Raw genomic sequence first — 24,504 nt, forward strand, 5'->3', positions numbered from 1 at the left:
TTCTATGGTCTCTCCTGATTCTAAATGTAGATGAATCGCTTGGTTTGACCAATTAAAACTATTTTTATACGCATTTCACGAAATGTCTATGGAAAAATAAATGGAAAATGAAATCCCTTGATTCGTATGCCTAAACCGGAAGGGGGCGTGACTTTGACTATGCATATGTTGCCTTCAAGGTCTCGGAAATACGACCACACGTTGCTTTCAAGTGTTTCAGGTCCAGGCCCGACACACAGAGAGGCATCATCAGTTTCTACCAGAGGAAGAGGAGGCCAGGATCACTGCACTGAGGGAGGAAGAGGAGCAGAAGAGTCAGATGATGGAGAAGACTGAGGGTCTCAGCAGAGAGATAGCAGCTCTCAGACACAGTCAGTCAGAGCCATAGAGAAGGAGCTGGGAGCTGAAGACGTCTCGGTCCTGCAGAACTACAAGGTTACAGTGGGAAGAGTCCAGCGCCCCCTGCAGGAGGATCCACAGCTGGTCTCAGGAGCTCTGATAGCTCTGATGATTTATTTATTTTTATATATATAATGGTAAATGGTAAATGGCCTGCATTTATATAGCGCTTTTATCCAAAGCGCTTTACAATCAGTAGATAGTCTACATTCACCCATTCGTACACCGATGGCGGCAGGCTGCCACGCAGGATCGGGAGCAATTTGGGGTTAAGTGTCTTGCCCAAGGACACAACGACAGCAGCTGGGAGGGAGCGGGGATCGAACCGCCAACCCTTGCGTCATTGGCTGACCCGCTCTACCTCCTGAGCTAAAGCCGCCCCTATATAATTGAAGAAGGGTTGCAATCTGATCGGCCAAACCACCTCCGGAGGTGGTCAGGGATGCATTGTGTGTACACATTGAACACAAGTGTAAATGCAATATGTCCTCTCAATCTGGATACAGCAACTGTATGCGGATTGAGAGGACAACCATTTTGGGTGTTAATACGTTATCTGGATGTTATCTAGATAAGGAAAAATGCATGTTAACGCCAGGTGTAAATGAAATCAGGCTAATGTGGTCAAGCACAATCTGATTGCAATCTGATGGCAGAAAATGCATGTTAACGCCAGGTGTAAATGGCCTCAGAGAGAGAAGCAATAGATGGCAGTAAGTATAGATTCAAGATTCAAGATTCAAGATTCAATACTTTATTGCCATGTCAACAGAGTTGATTGGAATTTGTTTCAGTGCAGCTCTAAAGAACAGACATAAAAACAAACATAACAAACCACAGATTCAAACACAAAAGAGGATAAAAAAGTGGAAAAAATGCGCTAAACTCCTGTTCCTGTAAACTTTAAGCATGGCTGACCAATTTGGGGCCTGGGGGCTAAGTTTGTCCGCTCCCTGTTTGTTTTGGCCTGCCATGGATTTTCAGAGGCTGTGGCTTATTGTTAAAGCTACTGTCATGATTTTGTTTGTTGCCTTTATTTATACAGGGGGAGTCTCACTGAGAGCAATGCTCTCTTTTTCAGGAGCGCCCTGTTCACATTCACACCTGGAAGCTGACCAGTAGCCTACAACCACAGCCTGATCTGCTGGCCACTGAGCAGCTCCACTGGAGCCGTTGGGGTTAGGGGCCTTTGACCACTAAAATGTAATCAGTTCATCCTTGAGTCCAAGTGGAGGTTTGAGCCAAATGTGACGAAATTCCGTCAAGGCGTTCCTGAGATATCACATTAACGAGCTCAAATGGCGTTTGTGAGGTCACAGTGACCTTGAACTTTGACCACTAAAATCTAATCAGTTAATCTTTGAGTCCAAGTGGATGTTTGAGCCAAATGTAAAGAAATTCCGTCAAGGTGTTAGTGAGATATCGCGTTAACGAGCTGGAAAATGGCGTTTGTGAGGTCACAGTGCCTTGAACTTTGACCTTTGACCACCAAAATGTAATCACTTCATTCTTGAGTCCAAATGGATGTTTGAGCCAGATTTGGCTAAATTCCATCAAGGCCTTCCTGAGATATCGCGTTAAAGAAGAACGAATGGACGGATGTACGGATGAACGGACGTATGGACGGACGGACTGACAACTCGAAACCATAATGCCTCCGGCTCGGCTATCAGAGGCATAAAAACTCTTATGTAATTTGTGTAATCAGTAACTGACTACATTTAAAAGTATTCTGGCCCAATTCTGGTTGTTAATTATTAGGCTACTCGTATTAGCATAACCAGTAGTAATATTAGCATTACACCACATTATTATACCTCATTGGGTTTCTGAGCTGCTCGTCTTCTGTTAAAGAGTCTGGTATTCCTCATCAAAACAAATTGAAGGCAGCATTTTGTACTCACGAGGAGACCCTGAAGGCAGCATCATATACAGTCTATGGTTGGAGTTCACACTGAGATGTCAAATCACTTCTGCACCAAAAAAAAAAAAAAACTCCACAAGGCCACTGCCTTGACGTGGCGTGGCGGCTTAATGCCTGTGTGATCCCAGAGCCTCTGGAGAATGGTAATCCAATCTCCAGAGACTCTGGGATCCAGATGGGAATGGGTCGTTCCATTTGGTCAACGTTCCATTTGGTGAAGTATGTTCAATTTGGTCAACTATGTTCCATTTAGCCTCATCAGTGATGTCATCAGTCCCCGCTGGTGGTGATGTCATCAGTGATGTCACTGGTGATGATGTAATGAGTCCCCAGACTGATGGGGGCCTGGGGGGGTCATCCCCAGGAAACCACGGCCATTTGGTCAACTGCAAACTGCCGGTCGTTCCATTTGGTCAAACCGGTCGGTTTTTTTACTTTATTTGTACATTTGACCAATTGAAAGGGCTATAACTCCACAATGCCTTGTTTTTGGAGGCTAATATTTTAACTGTGTCATTGTCTCATCATTAGTGGCCAATCCTGAAAAAATGAACGGAAAAAAAAAAAAAAAAAAAACTCATACATATCCTTTAATGTGAAAAAAACGAGAAAAAGCGAGAGGAGAGAAAAGTCTGAAAATAAAACGAATTTGACATGTTCACTGTTTGATGCTGCATACCTAGTACAGTATACAGCATGTGGCTGTCAAAGGTCAAACCAGCAAGCCGAAAACAGAGTTTATTTATTTATTTTTCTGTCCAGAGAGTCAAATACTGAGTGTTTGGCATATCTGAGTCTTATTGGTGGGCGGGCCGGAGCCGTCCCGTCTGCCAGCTGTGTTTACCCAGCTCAGTTGGAGTCAGCATCACCAGTGAACAGGTAAGACACTTTCTTGCTCTGTTATTTCTCCAAAAAAAACACCAACTTCGCTCAAGATATTGATTCAGATGATAAAGTAGATGTTTTATGTGCATATACTCAACATTCCAATTCATATTTCTAATTCAGTATACTAGAAAAAAATACTTTTACACCGTTTTTGATTTGCCACTGATTGAATAGAAAAGCATCTCACAAAGTAAGCTCTTTATTAATCAATTTTATTAATGAATCAAATTATAATCAATAAATTAGTAGGTTTGTTGGGCAAGTCACTGCCAAGGTAAGCTCTGATACTTGCTACAGTTTAATTGTTGACCAAAGGGAACACACTGTTCCATTTGGTCAAGTATAATGTTCCATTTGGTGAAGTAAATTCCACTTGATGAAATTTACAATAAATTAATGTCAGTTTATCACTTGACATCGACACTGCAAGTCACTGCCAAGGTAAGCTCTGATACTTGCTACAGTTTAATTGATTTGTGATTAATTAGAGTCTGGCAGAGGGTTATGTGACATACATTTTTTTGGGTGCATTTGCTAGACACAAACTGCCTAACAGGTAACAGGTAACTAAGTGCAATTTTGTTGATGGCCCCACACACACACACACACACACTTGCATTTGGTCAACTCCGGTCCATTTGGACAACTTTGTACCTAAACGCCACCCGGGCCACCCCCGGTGACCCCCCCCCCGGACCCGATCCCCTTCCATTCGGTCAACCTCGGTCCGTTTGGACAACTTTGTATCTAAGCGACCCCCGGTGACCCCCCCCCCAGCCCCGATTCCCTTCCATTCGGTCAACCTCTGTCCGTTTGGACAACTTTGTATCTAAGCGACCCCCGGTGACCCCCCCCCCAGCCCCGATTCCCTTCCATTCGGTCAACCTCGGTCCGTTTGGACAACTTTGTATCTAAGCGACCCCCGGTGACCCCCCCCCCCAGCCCCGATCCCCTTCCATTCGGTCAACCTCTGTCCGTTTGGACAACTTTGTATCTAAGCGACCCCCGGTGACGCCCCCCCCAGCCCAGATTCCCTTCCATTCGGTCAACCTCTGTCCGTTTGGACAACTTTGTATCTAAGCGACCCCCGGTGACCCCCCCCCCCAGCCCCGATCCCCTTCCATTCGGTCAACCTCTGTCCGTTTGGACAACTTTGTATCTAAGCGACCCCCGGTGACGCCCCCCCCAGCCCCGATCCCCTTCCATTCGGTCAACCTCTGTCCGTTTGGACAACTTTGTATCTAAGCGACCCCCGGTGACCCCCCCCCAGCCCAGATTCCCTTCCATTCGGTCAACCTCTGTCCGTTTGGACAACTTTGTATCTAAGCGACCCCCGGTGACCCCCCCCCCAGCCCCGATTCCCTTCCATTCGGTCAACCTCTGTCCGTTTGGACAACTTTGTATCTAAGCGACCCCCGGTGACCCCCCCCCCAGCCCCGATTCCCTTCCATTCGGTCAACCTCTGTCCGTTCGGACAACTTTGTATCTAAGCGACCCCCGGTGACCCCCCCCCCCCCCAGCCCCGATCCCCTTCCATTCGGTCAACCTCTGTCCGTTTGGACAACTTTGTATCTAAGCCACCCCCGGTGACGCCCCCCCCAGCCCAGATTCCCTTCCATTCGGTCAACCTCTGTCCGTTTGGACAACTTTGTATCTAAGCGACCCCCGGTGACCCCCCCCCAGCCCCGATTCCCTTCCATTCGGTCAACCTCTGTCCGTTTGGACAACTTTGTATCTAAGCGACCCCCGGTGACCCCCCCCCCCCCCCAGCCCCGATCCCCTTCCATTCGGTCAACCTCTGTCCGTTTGGACAACTTTGTATCTAAGCGACCCCCGGTGACCCCCCCCCCCAGCCCCGATCCCCTTCCATTCGGTCAACCTCTGTCCGTTTGGACAACTTTGTATCTAAGCCACCCCCGGTGACGCCCCCCCCAGCCCAGATTCCCTTCCATTCGGTCAACCTCTGTCCGTTTGGACAACTTTGTATCTAAGCGACCCCCGGTGACCCCCCCCCCAGCCCCGATTCCCTTCCATTCGGTCAACCTGTCCGTTTGGACAACTTTGTATCTAAGCGACCCCCGGTGACCCCCCCCCCCCAGCCCCGATTCCCTTCCATTCGGTCAACCTCTGTCCGTTTGGACAACTTTGTATCTAAGCCACCCCCGGTGACCCCCCCCCCAGCCCCGATCCCCTTCCATTCGGTCAACCTCTGTCCGTTTGGACAACTTTGTATCTAAGCGACCCCCGGTGACCCCCCCCCCCAGCCCAGATTCCCTTCCATTCGGTCAACCTCTGTCCGTTTGGACAACTTTGTATCTAAGCCACCCCCGGTGACGCCCCCCCCAGCCCCGATTCCCTTCCATTCGGTCAACCTCTGTCCGTTTGGACAACTTTGTATCTAAGCGACCCCCGGTGACCCCCCCCCCCCCAGCCCCGATCCCCTTCCATTCGGTCAACCTCTGTCCGTTTGGACAACTTTGTATCTAAGCGACCCCCGGTGACCCCCCCCCCCCAGCCCCGATCCCCTTCCATTCGGTCAACCTCGGTCCGTTTGGACAACTTTGTCCCAAACTGCCATCGGTGTGCGGGGGATTATGGTGGATGATGTTTTGAACCTGCCAAGTCCATTTTCTACCCAAAATACAGAGTTGGCTGCAGGTTTTTTTTTTTTTTTTTTCCTTTCCCCAAGTCTTGACATATCAGTGGGGACTGAGTTAGCATGTTTTGGTTTGCATTTCTCTCAAAGATACAAACTTATTAACTTATTAATAACTCATTAACTCAAATCAACTCTCAATAACTGTCAAACTATTCATCATTCATCTAGTTTGACAGTTATTGAGAGTTGATTTGAGTTAATGAGTTATTCATTTGAGTTAGTGATGTCACTGGTCCACACTTTAACACTCAATGACTGTCAAATTAAATGACAGACTTCAAAACAGTTTACAGTTTTCTGATATACTACTGATGTTCTAATGATACAAAGCTGGTTGAAAATGGGCAGAGTGTTCCTTTAAGAGTGGTGTTAGCATGTTGGCATTTACTCTTTTCTTATCTCATCATAGATACAGACTCATGGGTGATGTTAGCTTGTTTTCACGATAGTGAGTAGTATTTATTTGGCATGTGGTAAACAAAATATAGTTATTTATTTTCATTTCTTCTACAGCCATGGGTAAAGGAAAAAATTCTGCCCGCTGCCCGATCCCCGACTGTCCAACAAAGGACAGACAATACGAGTATGTGGCAAAACACCTGAAAGAAAAACACAAGGTTGTAAACCTCCAGGAAAGAGAGGTACTCACGAAATTGGCCTCTGGCCACACAATTCTCACCAAAGGGACGTGCACGGTCTGTGGCAAGGAGGTGGGTTTCCTCCGCAAACATTATCCTACGCACAGGGCAGACGTGCCAGAAGTGGAGCTGGAGCAGCACATTGCCAATGCCAAAAAAAAGGTCGCCCTGGATCAACTTGCCGAACTAAGAGCCTCCAACCCCAACCCCCGCATGGTTTCAGCCCTGGACCTGGAGGATGAACCCAACTCCGAGCAAGACTCTGATGAAGAGCGCCCACCCTGCCAGGACCCCAGATGCGTTGCCCAAAGGGGTGAGGTAGTGAGGCTCCAGTTCCGGGTCAAGCGGCTCACCCGTCAGATGAAGGAGCTGCGTGGTGGGGCTCCTGCCTCTCGGCCCCCCTCTGCCTCTCGGCCCCCCTCCAATGAGGGATCGCCAGATCCGGCTGCTGCCTGTCTGCCCCCCTCTGCCTCGGCTGCTGCCTGTCTGCCGCCCTCTGCCTCTGCTGCTGCCTCTCTGCCCCCCTCCCCTCAGGCAAAGGGAAGAGGGAGGAAGAGGTTTGAGAAGAGTAAGAATCTTGAGCCAAGGAAGAGGGGGCGGAAAGAAATCAGAGGCACCACTTCTGCCGGGTCCCCTCCTGCCCCTTCCGCTGTGAGTATTGTCTATATGTTGTATAGCCAGACAACATTGTTTTTTTTTACAACATAATGAATATGGAATATAACAAATTGTTACACATACCTAGTAATATCAGTATGTGTTTATCAGGCTGATATACTTACCTCATACCTGAGAAACAAAATAGTTATACATTGATTCTTTAATGCACAGCTGCCTCCGCTGCTGCGAGAGGAGATAGTGTTTCGCGAAGGGAGTCCGCCTTTCGTCATGGGTGACGTGAGTAAAACATTTTACTGCCAGACAACATTGTTTGTCTTTTTTTACAACATACTTAATGAATATTGAATATAAAGAATGTTGTTACACATAGCTGATATACTTACCATATAGCGCGATAACTGTGTGCAACATTGCATTTCTTGTGATTGTGTGTCAGGATGAGGATGATGAAGGCAACGACTACATTGATAAAATAATAACAACGTTGGATGTGTCGGACGTGGAGGAAGAGAAGGCCATGGATTTGTCTTGGTCTGGGTCTGGTGCCACAGCATTCCCGGGGAGCAGACCATGGACGCGGAGCAACGGTTTTGGGGACGCCCGGGTGTCTGCTGGACGTGTGGGGCGTTCGGGCATCTAGCCAGGGAGTGTCGGGAGGCTGTCGAGGACCAGAGGACAGCGCGAGAGGAGAGACGTGCAGGTGGCTGGCAGGTGAGACTCTGCTGGTCGCGTGGGAGGCCTGGGTATTTGGCCAGAAACTGCACTGAGACTTTGGAAGACGGAGGAGGGAGACGGGCTGAAGAGAATGTGAGCAGCCGGAGGGAAGAGAACGTTATTACAGAGTAGTGTGCTTCGAGTGGGACAGAAGCTTTGACGGCTTGGGTTGAATTTAGATGTGTGTGAAAAGAACAGTTCCAGAATGTTATTGAAAAGTGTGATGATGTGAAGTAACAAAACGGTGGTGGTGGAATGGAGAAAATTAAGTGGTGTGTTGAAAAAAGAAAAGACTATTTGGGGGGAATGTTGTTGGGGAATTGAAAGGGTCTGTGGGGGTTGAGGGGAATGGAATTTGATGTGGTGACGAGAAAAAGTTGATCTGTTATTGTTTTGGTACAGGGGTATGTGTGTTTTGGGGGTGCCAGCATGGGCGCTGGCTGTGAAGGGAGGGGGTAATGTGGTGATCCTGGGTTTTCGCTAGGAACTGATGTGTGGGGTTGTTCCTGGGGAACGGGGTGTTAGTGGGACTTCCTGTCTGAGTGTGATGGGAGTCGAGAATAAGCGAGGGAGCTGAGAGGATGTGTGTCTAGCGAGGAGCGTAGCAACCGCCAAGAGTTGTCTCTGAAAGCTGTGAATAAAAGCCTGTACCAACCGTAAGTCTCCTGTTCCTTAACGAATGCAGAGGTCATTACAATAGTATTGTGCCAAACAAACGTTAACATCTCAAAACCTATAGGCCTAACTGACATCGCTTATATTTTGACATTCTGAGTGAGAGCAGTGTGTGTGTGTGTGTGTGTGTGTGTGTGTGTGTGTGTGTGTGTGTGTGCGCGTGTGTGTGTGAGTGAGTGAGTGTGCGCATGTGTTGTGTGTGTGTGAGAGAGAGAGAGGGGTTGGATATGCTGGGGTAATAGTGGTGGGATGACTGTTAATTTTGTGTGTTTGTGCGTGGTGTGAACCAAAAACCAAGAACCAAATTCTACTCTATTGTGTATATCTCAAACACTATACATCACATCGCTTATATTTTGACATTCTGAGTGAGAGCAGAAGTAGCTCAAGAGTTTGATGTAGCCTATGATATATCCATGTATATCCATCTATATTATACATATTATACCATGGATATTAGGAACACGATTTAATGTAGAAGTAAAAGTACAAGTACAAGTGTACTGAACTGTTTTTCTATAACCCATATGATGCGAGAAGCAGCTGGCCCCGGCCGGTATTTTCACATGACAACTCCAGTCTCCACTATTTAAGCTATTTAACACATTAAGCTCTGGACATGTTCAACTGATCACTTTCATCAAATTCATTTTTTAATACTTTCCACCCCTGCATAGGGACACTGCGAACCCGGACCAGGGACACGCTCCTTTCTAGCATCCCTCACCCAGCCTGCTTTTGTTAACCACATACCTTATTTCAGGCATTTAACCCAAATTCCCATACAGAAAGCTCATTGACTTTTAGACAGGGGAACCAGGAAGTGCCTGACTAGGTGAGTTGGCCTAAAAAGTCCCTGCAGTACTCTATTAAAGTGTTCTGGAATCCTGACCTGAATCTACTGACATCAACTGACATAAAATATCGCCCAAATCACACATTTTTCTAACTCTGAAAAACTCACAGAGGCTTTTATCACCAGCCATTTAAATGGTTGTAATTCCCTTTTTACTGGATTAGCTAAAACTCTGAGAAACTCCAGCTGGTTCAGAATGATGCAGCCAGAGTCTGAACCAAAACAAGGATAATGGATACATCACATGACCTGCTTCAGACCCTGTCTGCCTGCCTGCTTCAGACCCTGTTTGTCTGTCTGCTTCAGACCCTGTTTGTCTGTCTGCTTCAGACCCTGTCTGCCTGCCTGCTTCAGACCCTGTTTGTCTGTCTGCTTCAGACCCTGCACTGGATATCTTCTGGATCTATTACAATCAAGTTCCCAGAGAGATCCAGACTGTGTGTGGGCTCTGGAGGAACTGACCTGAGATCAGAGAGATCCAGACTGTCTGGAGTTACTGACCTGACCTGGGATCAGAGAGAGATCAAGACCCTGTGTGGGCTCTGGGTGGAGGAACTGACCTGAGATCAGAGAGATCCAGACTCTGTGAGGGCTCTGAGCGGAGGAAGGAGCTGCGGCTACGACGTCCTGGCTCCTCCAGCCGCCGTCCGCCATCGCTGAGCACGGGAACCAGAACACAACCAGATCCACCAGAACCACAAGATCCAGACCCCAAAGCAGCCAGAAACACACACAAAAAGTAAAAAAAAAAAAGGCCAAAAACGACACCCTCCCCCCACCCCCAAAAAGCCAAAACAGAACCAGATCCACCAGAACCACAAGATCCAGAACCGGAGCTCGACCCAAGGAGCAGATCCAGAGGCAGCACTCACCTGCAGGGGAGAGAAGGGGCGGGGCCATCCCTCCAGGTGAGTGTCAGGTTCGTGCGCTCAGGTTTCGATGTTCCACTGAGGTCCAGGTGTGACTTTCAGCCTGCTCGGGTTTCCTCTATGAAGAGCCAAAGTCATGCTCACTTCCTGGTTAGGCATACGAACCAAAGAATTTCTTCCGACATTTATTTTTCCATAGACAATTCGTAAAATGCTTAAAAAAAGTTGTACTTGTTCAAACCAACCAACTACATTCAGAATCAGGAGATTATCACTCAGACCAACAAAAAAAAACGTTTTTGTGTGAAATGGTCTCTCCTGATTCTAAATATAGCTGTATAACTAGTTTTATAAGCATTTCACGAAATGTCTGGAAAATAAAATGGAAATCCCTTAACCTGGAAGTGTGTGTGACTTTGGCTCTATAGAGTACAGCAGAAATGAGTCCGACTGGAAGACCTGGATGTTAGCACTTCCGGTTCCTTCGTCTCAAGTCAATGGGATTTTTCTATGGGGATTTTGGTTAAATGTTTGAAATAAGGTCTGTGGTTAACAAAAGTTTATGAGACTGCAAACTTCGTCTTCACGAGATAATCTTCACAAATGAGGACCACTTTTATGTTTTCCGAGGCAGAAATGTGATTTTCAAAAATTGAGATTTTCAGAAAATGCTTCAAAAGTCATAAAGTGTTCCTCATTTGTGAAGATAATCTTTTCACAAAGTTAGCTGTTTCATAAACCTTTGTTAACGAGACCTTATTTGAAGCATTTAACATAGCATTTAACCATTTGGGGGCACGGTGGCGCAGTGGTAGGCTAGCGCTCTCGCCTCACAGCAAGAAGGTCCTGGGGCCCCTGCCTGGGATGCTGTTGACAACACGGGGGGTTACCTTCGGTACCTGGTTATCTCGTGAAAAGGGCCTTCCTGTGTGGACTTTGCATGTTCTCCCCTGAGGTTTCCTCCATATATAACCCCCCACTAAAAACATACAGAAGATCATCGTCTGACCAGCGGCGGTTTGAAGAAGTGGAGCCCCCCGGGCGCTGCACTGCAGCTGCCCAGTGCCACCGCTCCTGGACTGACCATGGAGGACAAGCTGGACTGACCATGGAGGACAAGCTGGAATGCCATCAATATCCAAGAGCGCACTCTATCCATTTGAGAGCATGATTTATGGATTTCACCTTCAGATTTTGCAAGGCTTTCCCTCAAACTCCGCCCTCACACTCAAATAGCCCCCTGCGTGTGCTCAGATATGCTCTTTGAGTCCTCCTCAAACTGTATGCTTGCACTGAAGACTATTATTCTTGGATTACTCTTGGACAGATTTTCTGCACTCACACTCAAACTGCTTTCTGTGCACTCTCGAAACCCCTCCTCTTGGATTCTTCTCTGCACTCGGATCTTTTGTGCAACATTTTGACAGGGTTTTTGCACAAAAAATCCGATCGCAAGAGAAGAAATCCAAGAGCAGAAGTTTCACAAGTGCACAGAAGCAGTTTGACTGCGAGGGCAGGAAATCTGTCCAAGCAACTCAATTATACATTTGAGTGCAAAAGCAGCGAGTTTGAGCACAAGCAGAGCAAATGTAAGTGCGAGCAGAGGCTATTTGAGTGCGAGGGCGAGGTTTGAGGGAAATCAAAATCTGAACCTGAAATAAAAATCATGCTCTCAAATTGATAGACCTCCTGGATATTGATAGGATGGGGAAAATGGGGAGCACAAATTTCACGGCACCTCTTAAGTGTAAACGAATGACTGAGTCCAGTCAGTGAGTCCCGAGTGGTAGTAAGTGAAAGACCCTCCCCAGTATAAAGACCCGTTAACCAGCTCCGCCAAGGGAACTTAGCCCTCTTGGCACAGTGGTTAGCGCATGCGCTTTGGAAGCAGGAGGTTGGTGGATCAAATCCTGCTCCACCCCTGGGCGAGCATGGGCTGCTGCCAGAGCTGTCGACAGTATAGATGGCATTTGTCTGTCCTGTGTCCAAATTCACCGAATGCGAGCACACTCACAATAAGAGTTCCACATGGGTGCAGGGCCAACACAAGTCACAAGAGCAATAGAAGAAGCAGGCCAGCACTGCAAAATGTCCTTTCAAAAGTTGAATAAGTCACCTGGGAGGACGGCACACAACAAACGTTTCAGCAAAAAGCCTTCATCAACACTGATGAAGGCTTTTTGCTGAAACGTTCGTTGTGTTTTGAAAGGACATTTTGGAGTGCTGGCCTGCTTCTTCTATTGCGTTTGTCTATCCTGTACCAAACAAAAATCCCATTGACTTGGAGACGGAGGAACCAGGAAGTACACGGCTTCTGGTTTGGCCTACGAAAATATGTCATCCTTATGATAGGCTACTCTATTCAGCTGAGTAATAGGCCAGTTCCTGCCGCCGCTCTGCACTCCACTGCTTCTGTCTCTCTCCCGCTCTGTAAGGAGGTCAGAGGAACCCGACTCCGTGTGACCGCATGGAAACACCTGACCGACCGACCCACTGAGCCGAGTCTGTACTGTACGACCACCTGCTGACACACACACACACACACACACTGACCACAAAAACAAAGTAAGAAAAATTACAATCAAAGCTAAAAACTGGGGGAGGGGGAGGGGCAAAACGGTCAAAAAAGCCAAAAACTCACAAAAACAAAGCCAACTGAAAAAAGGGCAAAACCAGTCATTACGTGATCATTTTGCCAAACTGGGATAAGCTATTTCTGGGTCAAACAGATTGAACGAAGTCTGCAGATTGTCATACAGTAGATATTACACCTTTTGTCATATTTCCCCAAATTAATGAATGAAATTCTTGATAACTGATTATTCTTTAAATGATACTATTCTATTAATTGCCTTGTTTGCTCAGGAGTCACTGGAAAACCTGATTGTAACATAAAGGATAGTAGCCTACAGTATTTTCAAATTTGTTGATATGATTGTAGCCTACATAATTATTCTGGTTTTCAGACAAGTAAAATGACAACACTTTATTTCTGGTTCAAACAGATTGAATGAAGTCGGCAGATTCTCATAGATACACTATTTTGTCATCATATTTCCACGAATGAATGAAATTCTTGATAACTTATTAATATGTTAATTATACTATTTTAGTAGTTGCCTGATTTGCTCAGGTGTCACTGGAAAACATGATTCTAACATTATAGTAGGCTACTTACTATAGGATAGTATATTCAAATTTACATTGATATTGTAGCCGCAATATTCTGGTTTTCAGACAAGTAAAATGACAAAACTTTATGTACTGACTTTATTATCACTGACTTCACCTTATGTAAAAGAGACAGTCTGGCTTGAGAGACTAACGGGAAGTGTAAAGACAATCGGAAGTTCTGATTGTGTTTACACTTCCTCCGACTCATAAACTTAAGTCCGACTCATTATGTGAGTCAAACTAGGTTTGACCAGGTGAGTCAGACTAGTTTGAGCAGGTAAAACCACCAACGTTTTGAACAGGAAGTCGTGACACAATGGATCAAGTGGGCGGGGCTACATAAAGTGAATAGTTTGCTAAAGCACGGTTCTGGATTAAGCAGCGCTGTAGCAGAATGTGATGTACTTTTAAAGGGTAAGTCGTGTAAAGAATCAAATTGTATATAATCAGCTTTATTTTATGGATTCAAACGGCCCGCCACGTACTTCCTGGAACTATCCTTGAAGGTCCACTATAGGTTGATGCTAGAATGGAGCCTATGGAAAGGAGCTATGTGAGTCATGTGACAATCAAGCCTTTTGGACTTCTGTTGAAGCCACTCTCTCTTCAATAGCTCTGTTGATCAGGTTTCAACCAACCAATCATCTCTGTCCACATTCTGTATGAAATGATATGAAGCCCAAAATAAGTTCTAAATATTCTAATATATTTTTAACACTATAATAAAGAGTGAGCAGAGACAGACAACAGACAGAGAATACAAAACTTTATTCATTACAGTTCTGTATTCAGGAAAAACAAGGTTTTGGGCCGATATTCGATATCGCTTATTATACTATCATGATATTTCGTGAATATTGTGATTTCCCCCGCTATATCGAATATTCCCAGCCATGGCACCACGTGTTGCTTAGATCACTATTGTACAAGTTTTCAAACTTGTAAACCAATAATAAATAATCATGATAATAATAAACTGTAAACATACCTATAATCTACTAGTGGTGGGATAAAAAAATAAGATAATATTTGAAGCAAAAAAAAAATCATCCTTTTAATTCAAGTGGGTTCCAGTTTTTCTGGAAATAGCACGAATGAGCAAATTATACCAAATCCATTGTTGAATAACAATAGCTGATCGATATTTTTTTTACTATCATAGCCTCGAAATTTTATGTAATTTGGAAGAAATTACGTCGACTGACATGACGACTTTTCCCCGTCCTCCGGTAGGCGTCGACAAGTTCATGCAACTCCTAGTTAGTGTGTGTTAGTGTTAGTGTGTATGTGTGTGTGTGTGTGTGTGTGTGTGTTAGTGTTAGTGTGTGTGTGTGTGTGTGTGTGTGTGTGTTAGTGTTAGTGTGTGTGTGTGTGTGTGTGTGTGTGTGTGTGTTAGTGTTAGTGTGTGTGTGTGTGTTAGTGTGTGTGTGTGTGTGTGTGTGTGTGTGTGTGTGTGTGTGTGTGTGTGTGTGTGCACGAGCGCTACGGGTTGGGGTTGAATGTTCCTGCTCCTTGACACTCGATGATGTAACCGCTCAGCTCGTCATCACACTCAGTTATCGTGAACCTCGCCTGGAGAGGAAAAAAACAATGAAAAAAAAAAAATCAGCAGAAACTAATAGAAAAAGCTCAGAACGAAAATGTGTTGCTGGTGAACGAATTTCCACTTTAAAGAGCCCATCACTCAGCTCATATAATTAGCACCCATAATTACGCAGCTCTCGCGAATAATGGTGAAAACAGCCAACAAAACTAACTTTTTTCAGACATCAAATCCTAAATTAAAATAGCTAATTTAGCTAGACTGGTCAGCCTTGGGAAAGCGCGTCTTGTTACCCTTCCATCAGTCAAGAGGATTACTATCCAATGAGGGTGGATAGCTTAACTACATTTCTCAGTAGCTTGGTGCTAGCGTTGCTCCTTTTGAATCAATTAGTGTTTTCAGTAGCAAAGCTATTCATAGACCAAGTAGCGCGGTAGCGTCTGACAAACGCTACAAGTTACTTTCCCCAGAGGAAACACATGAGCAAAGATCCCAGGCAGCACGGAGATTCTACTGCGGTCTGGAATAGTACAGGAGGAGACAATGCTGTCAAGTGTAGCCGATAGAAGCAACCACTTCCATATGACGGACAAGTGTTGTCTTGTCCTAGTTATTAGCATCCTTGCACTGATAGACCTAGCCTGCCCTGGGTAAACCCAGCTTTCAACGTGACGTCACAGGCTATGCATGTAGCGTAAGTTTCTTTCTTCGTGACTGATAGCACATAGAGGCCACGTGGAGGCTGGGTTTACCCAGGCTATGATAGACCCGCCCTACTTCCTCTGACTGGGTTGGGTTTAGGCATGAGGAGTGACGATTACCGTAGTTGGTTTAGGTTGATAAGCCAATCAGAGGCAGTATAGGGCGGGTCATGCCGTCGGGTAGGGAACACACACAATACGAGAGGGCGGCCACCCCGCCGCGAATAGGCACCTGCATGGGAACCTTTCTAACAATGTATGTTTTTAAGCTCTTTGCACACCAATTACAATATAGTTTCTACTGCAGACGGTAATTAAACTGACTGTGTGTGTGTATGTGTTACCTGGGTCAGTTGCTGGGCGATGTGGATGGCGGTCTGTGTGTGCAGCGTCGGTTCGCCAGTTCGAATCCGAGATGTTCCCTTAGCCAATGCCATGAAGATGATCAGCTGAAGAGGAAGAGAGGAAGAAGAGGTGAGGAAGAGGAGGAGAGGAAGGAAAACAATTGTCTCATCTTAAAAGGTATATTTTCCTTTGTTTTTAATCAGGCTAATTGGGCTAGTGTTACAGGCCTAGCCTGTCTCTTTAAAGCCCCCTTCCAATGTTTCTGAGTCATGAATGTTAATTAGCCACAGTGTTCACCAAATATTTTGACAACTTTTTATTTATTTATTTACCTTTATTTATACAGGGGAGTCTCACTGAGAGCAATGCTCTATTTTTCAGAAGTGCCATCATAACCCAGATGCTAACCCATCATATACAGTACATAATACTATATACATTTACTAGGTTACATTTACGATGCTACTATGCATTTACTAGGATACATTACGATACTACACAACACTGCATATCTTTAGTTTATCTTAAATTTTGTGCTCCAAGTTAAAAAAGTTAAGTTAGTTGCTAAAATGGAACCATGATGTAAGACTCAATGGAACGCTATAATTGTAGGTAATGACAATTTAATTAAATTCTATTCTGACTGAGCTCACTGACATGTTAACTACGTAGCTAGCTGTTAGCTACGTTAGCTAAGCCCCACTGCCTGTAACCACATTCGCCAGGCTCAAAACGCCACCGAGTGATCAAAACATTCGCTCGTTAACCATTTCGAGTCGCTCCAACGGGAGCATCAGTTTTGAAATCTGTTGTTGAGATCTCAGCAATAACGCGGCTTGCAGCCAAGATACGGAGGAATACTGTTTCCGGCATAATTGTTTTTCCGGGCGTATCTCCGTGGTGAATCATAGAATCAGATGACGTGTGACTATACAGCAGATGTCCACAGGACGTTTGAAATCAGAATACGAGGAATTTGTCTTAGTGTAAATATGCAGCCTAGCAGTCATATGGTCCTATATGGTCTGCCGATGGCAGTTGGGGAGAAGCTGTTCTTGTGGCGAGAGGGTCTGGTCTTGACAGACCTCAGTCTCTTGTCGAGGGGGAGTGTTTCGAAGAGTTTGTGACCGGGCGGGGTGGGAGGGGTCACCAACACCAACACAGAGTGGAGGGGGCGGGGCTTTAAGAGCATGGCATTGTGTGGGATTCTGAGCGGAGGGGGCGGGGCTTTAAGAGCATGGCATTGTGTGGGATTCTGAGCAGTGGGGAGATGAAACGTGTCTTAGGACAAACGGTGTTAAAAACAGGCTTCAAGCTTCATTACTGCATGAAGAACGGTCAGAACGCATTGACCAGGAAGGCTAAGAAAGTTACACTATCTTAACTACCTAGCTCTATGCTAACATCTGCCTAGCAGCTTAGCCTGGCTAGCTAAAGTCAATATGACAATTGAAGAATGGTGGAATAGTTCCCAGAGTGAATATCAAACAGTATTGTTGCTTGAAATGCTGGTCCCTGATGAAGACTGATGATGTCACCTGGTCCTGCAGGAAGTCGTCCACGCAGCCGTTGTGTCTGATGTTCCTCAGCAACATCTCAGCTGCTTCAATGCCCACTTTCTCTGCAGACACACCTGCATATACACAGCCACGCACACGCACACACACACGCACATAAGCACACACACATAAGCACACACACACACAGGCATACGCACGCGCAAACACGCATTAGCAGATAGGTGTTTCTCCTTGGTCTGCTGTTTCAGTCAACATTCTGAATCAAACAGTCTAAACATCTGAGCTCCTCCAGAGATTAGATGTTTCAGATCAGACTGGTCCTGATTGGCTAACAGCTGGAGGTTTCAGGTCAGACTGGTCCTGATTGGCTAACAGCTGGAGGTTTCAGGTCAGACTGGTCCTGACTGGCTAACAGCTGGTTCTCACCTCTCTTCCCCAGAGCCGACCCTGCGAAGAGACAGCCGGTTGACGACTCCGCCACGATTCTGAAAGACACACACACACACACACACACACACACACACACACACACACACACACACACACACACACACACACACACACACACACACACACACACAGCTTGAAACCTTGTGACACTGTCTGCAAACAACCACCTCCTGATGGTCACGTTGTGTTCCTCTGATGAAAAACCTTCATCCCCAGTTCCCAGTCGCCCACATAACTACAGCAGTGACCTCACAGTGGTGTGACATCACAGCGGGTGTGTGACATCACAGCGGTGACCTCACAATTATGTGACATAACCCCCTGGCCCTTATCAGAGACACAGCTTATAACGTGCCTCTATTACAGGAAATAAGGTAGTGTAACGTTTCTTATAGAGGTGTATATTTTACATGATGCCATTGCCGTTGCCGCGGGCGACCTCCTCCTGCAGCGGCTGGATGTTGATGTGAAGGTCTCTGATCTCCTTCCTGATGGTCCGCACTGCAGCCGCTGACATGTCTTTAGCCAGCTACACGCACACACACACGTACACACACGCACGCACGCACACACACACACACACACACACACACACACACACACACACACAAATTACCAGCTGTGTCCAGTACTTTACTTGCCGCACGTTATCAGGAAGAAGCAATTGCGGCGACCAATCAAATGAATTCAGGGGCGGGGTTTTCCCAGCCCATACTAGGAAGAAATGTTGGTCCAGGAACAACTGTTACTTGGTGCAATCAGATCGTGCGTTGGGCAGCAAATAACAACGTTAGCCTAGCCTCACTGCAGTCAAAGAGTATTGAAGGCAAGAGTCGACACCGCTACTTTTTTGACAACAGCGCTGCCAACATTTTTGCCCTGAAAAAAAAAGTGCCTCCTTGGCCAATGGGACAACAGCACAGAACCTTGACAGCCAATCAAAGGTGTCTGCTTCAGGCCAAAATGGCGGGTTTGCTGTGCACTGACGTTGCAATGGAACGATGGATGGATTAGCCGTCACTTCTTATCAATGTAAATTCTTTGCTGCAGTCTTCTGCTCTCGTGTTGAGGTCATCTGTGGCCTCAGCCCAGTAGATGACGTTCACCTGCTTACATGTGTCATCGTCGAGCCACTTCACCTTCTCCTTCCATTCACTTCTACATTTTGTTGCGGTTTAATTTGTTCACATTTTCATATCAGTAGCTAGTAGCTAGCCCGAGCTAGCACAGTAATGAGCACACAGTACTGTTGTGTTTGTGAAACTGTAGGAATCAAGATGTTTTGTGTAACTGTGACGTTAATGTTGTGTTGGTGAAGGCTCACGGTGTGGTCACAGAGGGCCACCTACAGGCCAGTGGGAGCCACGACAGGGGATATCTGGTGGCCAAAGAGTGACTTCTTTTGGCCACAGGGGGCATGGATAATGTGGAACCCTGCACACACACCTTGTAGGGGAGCACTCCAGCCACAAACGCTCGGCCGTGGATCTTGGTGATGTCACCTCTGGTCGTCATGTCGACCGGTCTCAGCGGCTCCTTCAGCGGGTTGACCGTCACCAACACCTCTCCCCCCCCTTTGGGGAAGTAACCTCTACACACGCGCGCACACGCACGCACACACACACACACACACACACACACACACACACAAGCTGTGTCTAGTAGGGGTGACCCTTGTTCTCAAGAGGCTGATTCGACCGTTAAAGTCGAGCTGAACCCAAAAATGATTTTTCTTTTCTTTTAGTTCAAATACCTGGGTATGCAGTGCACCTATTTAATAATGTATGCCAAACAAATCACAACAATCTAATTTCTTTAGTTTTTCACACTTTTTCCACATCAAAAGTTCATTTTTCAAGATTTCATTGATAACAGTAATGTACAGTTTGCTGACGTCACCTAGTACTATCACATTTCTACCCCATATCAACCAATCATATCACGACATGCAGCTGTCAATCAAATCTTCATTTCAGGATAATTTTCTCTTCCAAATGAAGTAGAAAATGGCGCCTAGTGCCTGTCATCTGGCAGAATTCCTATCCCATAAACGAACTACTAACTTGGCCAATTGTTAGAAACATGAACAAAAAACAAATACTATAATCTCTAAGAATGCAAAGAAATGCATTCCAGGAATATTATTCACTCAGACAGCAGACTCCGCCCACTCAGACAGCAGACCACCCACTCAGACAGCAGACTCCGCCCACTCAGACAGCAGACTCCGCCCACTCAGACAGCAGACTCTGCCCACTCAGACAGCAGACTCCGCCCACTCAGACAGCAGACTCTGCCCACTCAGACAGCAGACTCCGCCCACTCAGACAGCAGACTCTGCCCACTCAGACAGCAGACTCCGCCCACTCAGACAGCAAACTCTGCCTACTCACCGCATCCTGATGTCACAGTCAAAATGGACTCCAAAGCGCTCCAGGATGGGCTTGAGCACCTGGAGAACAGGACCTGAGGTCAGCTGACAGTACAGACTGAAACATAGAGAGCCAAAGTGCAGCCTAACCTCTTCCAGGTTAGGCATACGGACCAAGGGATTCCAACCGCCATTTATCTTTCCATAGACATTCGTAAAATGCTTATAAAAATGGTTTTACTTGGTCAGAAGCGATTCAGCTATATTTAGAATCAGGAGAGACCATTATAGAACATGTCACTCTCAAACTTTTAAAGTCCCTGGAAACCTAAAATAAATGAAATAAAAGTATATAAATGTAGGTTTGAAAGTCCTGGAGAAACTAGGCAGAATTCTCCCCTCTGGATCCCTCTCTGATTGTGTGGACATGGTGTACGCATTGAACCTGTGTGTGTGTGTGTGTGTGTGTGTGTGTGTGTGTGTGCACAAACATGCGTGTCCGTGCATGAGTGCATGTGTGTGTTACCATCACAGTGTAGTCTATCTGTGGAGCCATCTCAGCGTTAGTTCCTCCCTTCAGACAGAGCTCAGAGGCTGAGTCAGCAAATAGAGCACAGGGCAGCGCCACCTGCAGGAGGAGACACACACTCCTGCAACAAAATGATTCACCTGGTCAAATGATGCATTGACTGTTATACAGACAGACAGGCAGACAGGCAGACAGGAAGACAGGCAGACAGACAGACAGACAGACAGACAGACAGACAGACAGACAGACTAGTCTGGGGCCAAAAGCTTGGCATCTGGTCATCCGGTAAAACCTTTTCAGTGCTCCAAAAACCAATTCTGCTCTGAAAACAGGGCATCAGTAAATAAATGTGATGCGAGTTATCTACCTATAATACACAAAATACATATAAAAAATCATATAAAATAAATCAATCATATAAAATCAACCATATGAAATCATCTTTCTATGGGGGAACGAAAACACTGTAGAACACAACTGCTGGATCTGGGGCGGGTCTTAGACAAGAAGTGCAAGAACGAAGACCAGTAATAGAGAGCCTGGTGATGCCAGGTTAAGACAGATAGATGGACGGGCGGACAGACAGACAGGTACAGTAGGTATCTCACCCTGCAGTGTGTGGGTCAGCAGTTAGCTTAGCAGAGCAGATCTGACCCGGGGTTAGGGTGACCTCAGTGGAGCCGATGGTTCCTCCCTGCAGATGGCCCTTACACAGGTCTGAGACCAGCTGCAGCCCGGCTAGGTGCTGAGGCCTGGGGGGAGACGGACAGGGGCAGTAGAATACTGGAAATCTATTATTATTGTCACTGAAATATCCTAATACAATTGATATCGAATTAAATTCAACTTTGTGAATCGGAATCAAATCGATTCAGGAAATCAGTGGGGGTTGCCCAGCCCTAGTCTCTGACAGATGAACAGAACATAGCTCTCTGTAACAGACACACCTGATAAGACAGGGTTTGCGAAGATTTCACCTAGTTAAATTTTTAAGCCCCAGACACACCAAGCCGACAGTCAGCCGTCGGCCATGTCTGGGCATCGCTAGTATTTGCAGTGTGTCCCGCTGCCTTTCCAGCTGATTCAACATGTCTTGTTGGACTGAGCTCTGAGTCGAAAGGCTAAATGTTTTGGGCATGCCTCATTCTCTACTTGTTTCACCACCATGTCAAACTAAGAGCCATGTTTTCACATGTCATTCAGTTTTTTGCAGCAGATGACGATTTCTAAATTCTCCTGTGTGTGTGGGTTTAAAATTAGGGGTGCGTTCGTAAATCCAATCTGACGCTCTACACTAAAATGAGAGTGTGGCTGTACAAAGAGGCAGAGCGTGCTCTTTCTGTATGAATTAACAAACGGGTCATTAGTTTTAGAAACACATGCTACTGGCTGGCAGTTAGCTAACTGCTACACATACAAACAGCTCACTCTTATCTGCTCTCAGCTCCTCTCGTCTATTCTCTTCTCTTCCACTGTCTCTTTTAACCATTTTAGCAGTTCATCATCTCTTGGAGCTCTGCTGCGCCATCTCCTCAGACGGAGTGCAGAGAGTGCGCTCTGCCACTCCGAGAGTGTAGCGCTCTGAATAACCCAACGCTGTATTCCAACAGCGCTCCCAATTTACGAACGGTCCAGTTTGTGCCAGAGTGCGCTTTGAGCGCTCGGAGTGACATTTACGAATGCAAAAAATGTAGAGCAAAAAATAAATAAAAAATGTGTTTGGTTTTATTTTATGTGAACTGGAACTGAAAGAATGATTAGTAGCCTATGTAAAAACAATAAATAATAATCAAACTAAACAAACTGTCGATTCAGTATTTTTTTTAATTGGGTTTACTGTGAATAATGTAATTGCTACTCGCGGGGGAAGGGGGTCGCTTGGGGTTCATGCGTTTTGCACATGGGAGAAGTTAGCCCTGAAGCCATTCTGTCAGAAAGCCATGATGCAGAACATAACAGGGGAATCTCCATACAATTATTTTAAGATATGCCTTGCATGTTTCCTCCTCAGATATTTTTGGCAGTTTTGTGTGCGTTTTGGCGGTTTTTGAACAGATTTGGGGCTGGAAAGCATCCACTGTATTTATCTGGCAACACTATATTATGTTAGCCTGCTAGCCTACCTGAGTCCTGGTGAGCTCCTGCCAGCTCGGATCTTGGTGATTCTGATGTTTGACCCGGTGATACAGCTGAGAGATGCTGAGAGCCTGAGGATCTGGCCCCCCTGAAACACACACAGTGACACACACACAGTGAGAGAGAGAGTTAGCAGTAGCTAGCTGATGTTAGCCAGGGGCATACTGTATATAGACCATGCAGGCAGTGCAGTTACACTGGGGCCCCTGGGGTAGAGGGGCCCGTGGAGAGAGCAGGATCGCCAACAATGTATTGGGCAGAGAACAGAGAACGGGCCCTCGCAAATGACTCAAATTGCCACCCCAGAAATACGCCTGCGTTCAAATAACAACATACATTAGATACATTACTAAAGTGCAGCCATTTGCTATATACTGTATGCCCTCAAAAGCCAAAACCATCTCTGTCATGGTTTCGTAATCACAGTGAAGACAGGTCCTCTGCTCTGGTGCTGATGTAGGAACGGGCCATCAGTATCCATCTCATCTCAGAGGCCTGGGGGGGGGGGGTACCTACAGAGGTCTGGGCAGCCCCTAATGTTTTCAAATCCTAGAATCCTAAACCACTGATTGCTAGCTGTAACGCTGCATTTGTTAGCCCTGCGTTAGCTGGTGTATAGAGACAGTCGGATATATAGCCGTGCTAGCTCCCTGTTACTAGCCGTGTCTTAGCTGGTGGATAGAGAACAGTTATTCAGACTCACTCCCTCCATCACGCTGCCGTCTATCTCGAGCATGGCCGAGGAGGAATCCATTCTCACACTGTTCAACCCGGCGGCCTCAGTCAGATGAGTCAGGGAGCATGGAGGTATGAGAGGCAGTGACAGCTTCAGCACTCTTCTTCTAACTACTGCTGCCAGATCTCACGACAGCTGACAGCAATAACCAGCCAGCTCTTCTTCTTCTTCTTGTTCCTCCTCTTCCTCCTTCTTCTTCTACTAATGGCTTTCCGGCAGACTGGATGCCTTGGGGGCACATTGCTGCCTCTCACAGGTCGGGAATATATTGCTGTTCATGGTGATTCTATTTCCACAGGAGGAGAATCCTGCGCAGGGATGTGCACAGATAGACCTCAGGTGGTGCCCAGGCACCTGCCCTTTTTGGCCTCTGGGTGGATGCCCATTGTGTTTGAACGTCCAGCACTTGACTGAGCCTGATGATCTCTTCATAAGGAAGATTATCTTCCTCAAACATGACATCCGTTTTTCCTTTTTCCATTAATGAGCATTTCCAACAAAAACTTGTATGTTTTTGGGATCACTTCTAGCTTCTACCAACGTGTTAAGTTCCCAATGCTACTTCCCGGTGTATCAGCAAGTAGTGTGTGATTGGTTGTTGGCGGGGGCGTGCGGTGACGTCAGAGCAGCAGCCAGCAGCACCAAGGAGGCAACTATGGCGGCCGTGGTGACCAGAGGCTCATTCAGTGTCCTCAGACGGCTGGTGAGTTAAAGCGCTCTGCACGCACGCACTCAACAAACAATAAAACAAACAAA

General features: G+C 46.3%; 2 protein-coding genes across 2 annotated transcripts in view; one reads left to right on the forward strand and one right to left on the reverse strand.

Annotated features, from left to right (window-relative positions):
• Nucleotides 1–14,693: 14,693 nt before the first annotated feature.
• Nucleotides 14,694–23,889, reverse strand: rtca (RNA 3'-terminal phosphate cyclase). The gene is made up of 11 exons (XM_083647619.1): nucleotides 23,716–23,889; nucleotides 23,000–23,100; nucleotides 21,485–21,628; nucleotides 20,874–20,997; nucleotides 20,370–20,428; nucleotides 19,423–19,567; nucleotides 18,387–18,505; nucleotides 17,953–18,011; nucleotides 17,545–17,639; nucleotides 16,006–16,110; nucleotides 14,694–14,989 (listed from the first exon to the last, which is right to left on the reverse strand). Exons 1-11 carry the CDS (start codon nucleotides 23,764–23,766, stop codon nucleotides 14,900–14,902), a joined length of 1,092 nt encoding a protein of 363 aa, XP_083503745.1. The 5' UTR covers nucleotides 23,767–23,889; the 3' UTR covers nucleotides 14,694–14,899.
• Nucleotides 23,890–24,387: 498 nt separating this feature from the next.
• Nucleotides 24,388–24,504, forward strand: part of dbt (dihydrolipoamide branched chain transacylase E2) — a 14,039-nt gene continuing 13,922 nt past the window's right edge. The window contains exon 1 of the mRNA XM_083647505.1: nucleotides 24,388–24,451. Within this exon, the coding sequence (XP_083503631.1) occupies nucleotides 24,404–24,451 (48 nt within the window). The 5' untranslated portion in view covers nucleotides 24,388–24,403. The remainder of the gene's footprint in view (nucleotides 24,452–24,504) is intronic.

The sequence above is a fragment of the Poromitra crassiceps genome, assembly GCF_964638095.1.
Source record: "Poromitra crassiceps genome assembly, chromosome: 12".
NCBI classification, from domain to species: Eukaryota; Metazoa; Chordata; class Actinopteri; order Beryciformes; family Melamphaidae; genus Poromitra; species Poromitra crassiceps.

Bases quoted from the DNA above. Each gene is read 5' to 3' on its own strand.
- rtca (XM_083647619.1), bottom strand. From the start codon at position 23,766: ATGGATTCCTCCTCGGCCATGCTCGAGATAGACGGCAGCGTGATGGAG. The intron at 23,101-23,715 runs GTGAGTCTGAAT...TGTGTGTTTCAG, and splicing joins ACGGCAGCGTGATGGAGGGA to GGGGGCCAGATCCTCAGGCT. The intron at 19,568-20,369 runs GTGAGTAGGCAG...GCGCGTGTGTAG, and splicing joins GACTGTGACATCAGGATGCG to AGGTTACTTCCCCAAAGGGG.